The sequence below is a fragment of the Nanorana parkeri genome, unplaced genomic scaffold (assembly GCF_000935625.1).
Source record: "Nanorana parkeri isolate BGI_ZX_2015 unplaced genomic scaffold, ASM93562v1 scaffold49, whole genome shotgun sequence".
In the NCBI taxonomy this organism is placed as follows: domain Eukaryota; kingdom Metazoa; phylum Chordata; class Amphibia; order Anura; family Dicroglossidae; genus Nanorana; species Nanorana parkeri.
The window spans coordinates 2,253,042-2,260,912 of NW_017306317.1; the positions used below are offsets into that span (position 1 = coordinate 2,253,042).

At 44.7% G+C, this 7,871-nt stretch overlaps 1 protein-coding gene across 1 annotated transcript in view; it reads right to left on the reverse strand.

Annotated features, from left to right (window-relative positions):
- Positions 1–3,563, reverse strand: part of LSM8 (LSM8 homolog, U6 small nuclear RNA associated) — a 7,368-nt gene extending 3,805 nt beyond the window's left edge. Inside the window, exons 1-2 of the mRNA XM_018574000.1 lie at positions 3,469–3,563; positions 1,295–1,335 (exon numbers count right to left, since the gene is read on the reverse strand). Of these exons, the coding sequence (XP_018429502.1) occupies positions 1,295–1,335; positions 3,469–3,499 (72 nt within the window). The 5' untranslated portion in view covers positions 3,500–3,563. The remainder of the gene's footprint in view (positions 1–1,294; positions 1,336–3,468) is intronic.
- Positions 3,564–7,871: the final 4,308 nt, after the last annotated feature.

A 7,871-nucleotide genomic window follows, 5' to 3' on the forward strand; every position in this document is an offset into this window, starting at 1 on the left:
GAGCTCTCTAGATCTGAGCGGGCGTCTTTAGATGTCCGCTCAGACACGCCCCCGTGGGAAATGCCCGATATTTAAAAACAGGCAGCGATGCCTGTCAACATACAAGCGATCCGTGGATCGCTTGTATGGGGTAACGATCGGTGCCCCCCTTCGCAGTCCTCCTCCGCCGTTGTCCCGCTGATCCCGGGCTCAGCTGTGCCCGGTGCAAGCCCAGGATCAGCATGGTGCCTGTGTCACAGGGGAATCAGAGGGAGATCGTTACACGAGCTCCCTCCGGTCCCCTCTCCTCTGAAAGAATGCGGAAGTGTTGTATAATACATCACTTCCGCATTCTTGTGTCACTCTCCAGCTTCAGAAGCTGGAAAGAAGCTGATGGAGCAGATCTCTGCTTCATCAGCTTCTTTTGGGGGGTCCTAGGTGACATTAGGGGTCTTGGAGACCCCTGATGTCTCCATAAAGAGGACCTGTCACATATTTTGCTATCACATAGAGGGGTTTTTATTAGCCCCCGTATGTGATAGCAATAAAGTTTAGGGGGAAAAAAAAAAGTGAAAAAAAAATTAAGTCCCCCCCCCCAAATTTAAAGTTACACCATAAAAAAGAATAAAAAAACAAAAAAAAATGTTTAAGTCCCCACCCATACATACACGCATGCAAACATGCGTCGGGGGCGCATACGTGCAAAAAAGACGATTGCGCCCATTACGCCGCACATGTTACATATCGCCGCGAACGTCCGAGTGAGAGCAATAATTGTAGGGCCATCAATCACTGATAACACTAAACTGATGAGCGGTAAAAGCTTTTAAAGTGTCGCCTATGTCCAATTTAGGGTATTTTGACGATTTTGCGGGTGCGCGCAATTTTAAAGCTTGACATGTTTGGTGCCTAGTTACCTGACGTGACCCCGACTTTTATATTTTACCAAAAAACTGGGTAATTATGTTTCCTAAAAATGTTCAGTAATTTTTCCTAATTATAGTAAAAAATAAAACTCGTAGTGGTGATTAAATAGCACCAGAAGAAAACTATCTGTCCCTAAAAAAATGGTATAAAATTCATTTCAGTACAGCGCTGCATGACGGAATAAACGTCAGTCAAAGTACCGCAGCGCTGAATACTGAAAAATGGCCTGGCCAGGAAGGGGGTCTAAACACCTGGCCTTGAAGTGGTTAAAGACACAGTGGTGTGAACAGCCCTAAGAGCAAGAAATATCAGTAAGTGGCACAACATTAACACCTGCACGTCTATGATTATAACAGCTTGTGGAAACTGTTTAAACACAAAATCTTACCACAATCATTCTTCCATCGGCTGTAATAACTGCAACTGTTCCTGAAAAATGTCTGTTAAGGATGTAAACTGATTTTTCAGCTGGCACTGTTTTCATAGGTCTTGTATAGCTGGGCAGATAATGTGACGTGGGGAAGGTTACGAGTGCACCTAGCCCTCTGCAAATGCAGACTTTCAGAAACTCATCCTCTCGTATAGAGTAGGGATGAGCTCAGGTTTGGTCTAGATGCTAGATATGCCCAATTAGCTGCAGCTGGGGGAATTCCACAGGCCAAGCTGCAGGTAAACAAAGGGGCAGGATGCTGGTGAATCACTTGACCTCATATTTGGACCATGACATGGCCAAATAAGGTTGATCATGTCACCAGCATCCTGCCCCCTTGCTTACATGTGGCTGTAGGGCCAGAAATGCACTGGCTGAAGCTGGCTGGCTGGCTGTGCACTGTCACCTAACGTCTGGCTTTAAATGAGCTTGGTTTCGGACCAAACCTGAGCTAATCCCTAGCCTGGAGAAGATTTTGCTTTAGAACTCTCCCCAGTATAGGTCACATGGCCAAAAAACTAGGTATTTGGTCATGTGATTTCTGTGAAAATGAGGTCAGATTGGCTGATCCTTCATCAGGTCACATGACTTAGTCACAGACTTTTGGCCAGTGGTTTCTCTAGGGAAAGTCAGTATCTCAGTACTATAGCCATTTATGTATTCCAGCAAGTCTCTGAAGTTTCTGATTTGCATGCTTCTTCTAGGTCAGTAATTGAAGCCAGAGTCAGCCTTGCAACTGGCATTTGTAGGATGTCGGACTCCATATTACTCAGTACAAAATCACTTTAACCAAAATAAAAAGGATGACGATGAACAAAGTTCTGTACATTCTTACCAACATATAAGGCCCCATTCACACTGAGCGACATGAAAATCATGCGACATTGAGCGACTTGTCGCGTGACTTTTTCCTATTGGGCTGTATGCAATCAGGAGAGAAATCGCTTGAAAAAAAGGGTCATGTAGGAGCGACAAGCTACCAGCGACGAGCTACAAGCGATATTGAGCGACGAGATGTGAACAGCTCCATTGAAATGGATTGGAGAAGCTACATAGAGCGATATCGTGTGAAAATATGAGCGATATCGCTGCAAAAATCGCGCGATAAATCGCTCAGTGTGAATGGGGCCTAAGGGCTGATGTATGAAAAGTTTAAAGTGGAGCTTTACTGCTTCCAGGGTGTATGGGCTCTTGCCATAATATTTAAGAATACATAACGCATTCATGCACTCATCCTCCAGCGATGTATCTTCCCAGCTGACACATCATCCATGACTGCTAACGTTTTCTCCCAGGTCTTCTTTGTGAGAGCACAAAATAAATAAAACTTCTAGGAGCTAGAAGAATTTATATTACGCAACACTTTCACTTACTGGCCCCAAGAGCAGCCCATAGTCATTGTGCCACTGTGCTGAGGGCCCTCCACAGCACTAAAGAACACAAACATCTTAGGGACCCCCTCCCTACAGTGCTGGGGAACCCATCAGCAATGAACACAAACACCTCAGGGACCCTTCCCTACAGTGCTGAGGAACCCCCACACCACTGAAGAACACGAACATCTGAGGGACCCTTCCCTACAGTGCTGAGGGACCCACACAGCACTGAACACGAACATCTGAGGGACCCCTCCCTACAGTGCTGAGGGAAACCCATAGCACTGAACACGAACACCTGAGAGACCCCTCCCTACAGTGCTGGGGAACCCCTCTCACCACAGTGCTGAGGGACCCCCACAACACTGAAGAACACAAACACCTGAGGGACCCCCTTTATGTGACAGTGCTGTGTACCTGAGCAGACAATTGGCCAGCACTAGGTTCAGGTGGACAGAAGCATCAGCAAGCCATATGCATTTCTCTCCCATCCCTGGTGCTCAGCAGAGCAGTGAGAGAAATGGTGTATTTTCGGCTGAGGAAGGGGACATTAAAGTGTACCTGTTGTCCCACATTGCTAAAGCACAGGAAAATATTCCAGTATACAACTATATAACAAATATTACTGTGAACAATTCACACGTGCACATCCAAGCAGAAGTCAGGGGAAAACCTACAGTTGCTACTACTATAAACTACCACCCAAACCCCATACAAAAACCTTTCATCCCCACCCCAATACTCAAATCAGGATACGGTTAATATAATTCTCCAGAGCTGACGCCATACTGCCTCTAAAGCCGCCGTCCGTCCCACCACAGAGTACTGTTACAAACGCGCCAGTAGCACAGGCGCTTCTCTGGCGTCATCTCGCTGCGACTACCGCTGCAAGAGAACGCCGTGGAGCACTGGCCGCCATTTTCCTGTAGCCAGTGTTGACGATGTTGAATCGAAATCTGTTCCCGTAAGCCTTGGTTTTCTCTGCCGCTCGGCATTTCCGTAACCCCACCCCTTCCTTACAGCCGCTTGTGTATTTGCATAGGCCCGCCTCTTACTAGCTCAGTGTGCTAACACATGCTGATGAATGTCTCCTCTTGTTGTGTTGGCTGCAATCTGATATTTCCTGTGATATCCTGCTAATGATAAAAATAGGTTGTAAAATAAACATTTTTATATAGCTTCCTCATTGCTCATCTCAATCTGCACTGATAATCTTAATCCGCAGCGTCTATCTTAATCCGCACTGATAATCGGAATCCGCACTGATAATCTTAACCGTACAGGTCACTTTAATATACACTGCTACTCTTAGTCCTTACTAGTCATGATCACAGGATTTGTTCGGCCCCTTTGTTGACATTCGGGTCAAAGCTGCCATTTTGTGGCGAGAGTTTGTCGGGCTCAGTGGGCGGCGACTCGTCTGAAATTTTTTTATTTAGAAAAGCGGTTTGTGATTGACGTATGGATCTACATGGCTGGACGACGTGATTGACGTATGGATCTACATGGCTGGACGACGTGACGACGTGATTGACGTGTGGATCTACATGGCTGGGCAATGTGATTGACGCGTGGATCTACATGGCTGGACAATGTGATTGACGTGTGGATCTACATGGCTGGACGGTGTGATTGACGCGTGGATCTACATGGCTGGACGATGTGCTTGACGTGTGGATCTACATGGCTGGACGATGTGATTGACGTGTGGATCTACATCGCTGGACGATGTGATTGACGTGTGGATCTACATGGCTGGACGATGTGCTTGACGCTGGACGATGTGATTGACGTGTGGATCTACATGGCTGGACGATGTGATTGACGTGTGGATCTACATGGCTGGACGATGTGATTGACGTGTGGATCTACATGGCTGGAAGAGGTGATTGACGTGTGGATCTACATGGCTGGACGATGTGATTGACGTGTGGATCTACATGGCTGGAAGATGTGATTGACGTGTGGATCTACATGGCTGGACGATGTGATTGATGTGTGGATCTACATCGCTGGACAACGTGATTGAAGTGTGGATTAAAGCGATGGAGCAGGTTTTTTTATTTGGAATAATGGAATTGTCAAAAATTCTCTTTTTTTTTCAAATAAAGGACTTTGTATACGGAGTGGTGTGTACAGTGTACCTCTGACTGCGTATAGAACCAACCTGCCTAATGCTATGAGATTTGGTTCCCCCAGCTCTTCAAGTGTAAAACTGTTTTGTCTTAGATCTGCTTTCACTGACTGCATAACACTGTTTCCAGCTCCACTAGACCATCCTCACTGTTTTTTCGCCCCCTGGTCACTCTCTGATCAGGGGATATGGCATCTGATAGGCTCCCTTACGGTAATATTTAGTTCCCCCCAGACATATAGTTTCCCTGGCATCTCAAGAGGTAAACCAGCTGCCCCTTGCTTTCCCTAACACCTCAACACTCCTGCCTACCTCACTAGGCCGTCCTCACTGTTTTTGAACACCATCGGCGCCTTCTGTCCATGGGAACGGAATGTAATGGCCAGCCTAAAACCTATCATATTTGGTTCCCCCAATTTTTCAAGGGTTAAGCTGACTTGGATCTCCTTTCTCTGACTGCATAATACTGTTTCCAGCTCCACTAGGACATCCTCACTGTTTTTCAACTCCCTGGCACCTCCTGCCCTGGGGGAACGGAAGGTAACGGCCAGCCTAGAACACCTCAACACTCCTACCCGTTTTTGCACACCATTGGCAACTTCTGTCCATGGGGAAGGGAATGTAATGGCCAGCCTAAAACCTATCATATATGGTTACCCCAGCTCTTCTAGGGTTAAGATAACTTTGTTCTGCTTTCATTGACTGCATTACACTATTTCCAACCCCTATATGCCATCCTCACTGTTTTTTCGACCCCCTGGTCACTCTCTGATCAATGGAAATGGCATCTGATGGGCATCTTTGTTGTAATATTCTGTTTCCTCAGACATATGGCTTGCATGGCATCTCAAGGTTTAAACCGGCAGTATCCCGCTTTCCCTGAACCCCTCAACACTACTACCCGCTCCACTAGGCCATCCTCACTATTTTCCAACACCATCGGCACCTTTTGCCCAGTGGGAACGGAACCTAACAGCCAGCCAATAATCTATATTTAGTTATCCCAGCTCTTCAAGGGTTAATCTGACTTGGTCCTCCTTTCACTGACTGCATAACACTGTTTCCAGCCCCTCTAGACCATCCTCACTGTTTTTTCACCCTCTGGTCACTCTCTGGTCAGGGGAAATGGCATCTGATCGGCTCCCTTGCTGTAATATTCCGTTCCCCCCGCCCGACATATGATTTCCCTAGCATGTCAAGGGTTAAACCGGCTGCTTCCCGCTTTGCCTAACACCAGGACTCTCCTACCCGCCCCACTAGGCCATCCTCACTGTTTTTTAACACCTTGGGCACCTTCTGAATTCAGAATATGGAACAAGGAATAGGACATTCGGAACACGGGATTTGGAATACACTATTTGGAATGCGGAATTCAGAATATTAAATTTGGATTATGGAATTTGGAATTCGTATTACGCAATACAGAATTTGGTATTTGGAATACGGAATTGAGAATTTGGAATATGGAATTTAGAATATGGAATTCGGAATATGGAATTCGGACTTTGGAAAAAGGAATCTGGAATTTGAAATACGAAATTGGGAATTTAGAATACGGAATTTGGTATTCGGAATATGGAATTCGGAATATGGAATATGGATATTGGAATTCAGAATACAGAATTTGAAATTCGGAAACGGAATTTGCAACCTGGAATTATGGAATTTGGTATACGAAATTCGGAATTGTTAATGCAAAATATGGCATTCGGAAAACGGGATTTGAAAATTTTATAGTTGGAATATGGGATTCGGAATTCGAAATATGGAATTTAGAATATGGAATTCGGAATAGGGGATTCGGAAAACGGAATTCAGAATATGGAATATGGAATTCAAAATATGGAATACGGAATTCAGAATATGGAATTTGTCATTCGGAATACGGAATATTGAATTTGGATTACGGAATATGGAATTTGGAATACAAATTTCGTAATACGGAAATTCAGAAAACGGAATTTGGAACATGGAATTCAAAATATGGAATTTAGAATACAGAATTTGAAATACGGAATTCAGAATACGGAATACAGAATTTGGAATATGGAATTCGGAAGTCAGAATTCAGAATATGGAATTTGTCATTCGGAATACGGAATATTGAATTTGGATTACGGAATACGGAATTTGGAATACAAATTTCGTAATACGGAATTCAGAATACGGAATACAGAATTTGGAATATGGAATTCGGAAGTCAGAATTCAGAATATGGAATTCTTAATACAGAATTCAGGATACTGAATTTGGAATTTGCAATATGGAATACGGAATACATCATTTTAAATACGGAATGTGGAATTTGGATTTGGAAATACAGAATATGGAATTTGGATTACGGAATACGGAATTTGGAGTATGGAATTCAGGATACTGAATACAGAATTTGGAGTTCGGAAAATGGAATTTGGAACAATGAACTTGAAATATGGAATTTAGAATACGTCATTTGAAATACTGAATATGGAATTTGGAACATGAAATTCGGAATACAAATTCAGCTGCGTCCTGCTCTTCCTAGGCTGTGTGTTCTCACTGTCCAGTCAATTGTTCTAAGTGCAAACTATATCAATTTCTATATACCAACTTCTGGCTTTGTTTCCTTGTTATCTTTTCTGCTGCCCATCCTGACCTGCAGATACTGAAATTGCTGCCTGGTGCCCTGTTTACTCCTACTTGGCTTCTGGTCCATGGTGCTTGAACAGGGTGAACTGGGGGTTGTGACTCTGGGTCAGCACACAGCAAAACACATCACTTATGCGAGGAGGTCCCCGGTGAACTTTGGCTGGCTCTTAGACTCCACACCCTGAGGGATCCTTCATACCTGCTCTCACATGGGACCTCCTTGCTGCTTCGGCCCAGTCTTGCTCCAGGTGCACAGTGCTACGATCCATCCCAGTGAAGGGTGCTTCCCTCTCTGCAGGTCCTATTCCCTTAATTTACAGGGCCGCAATCTTGCTATATGTTGGCCTACAAAACAAAGTTGGACTACAGCTAACACAAGCAGTTACAGCAACATTTT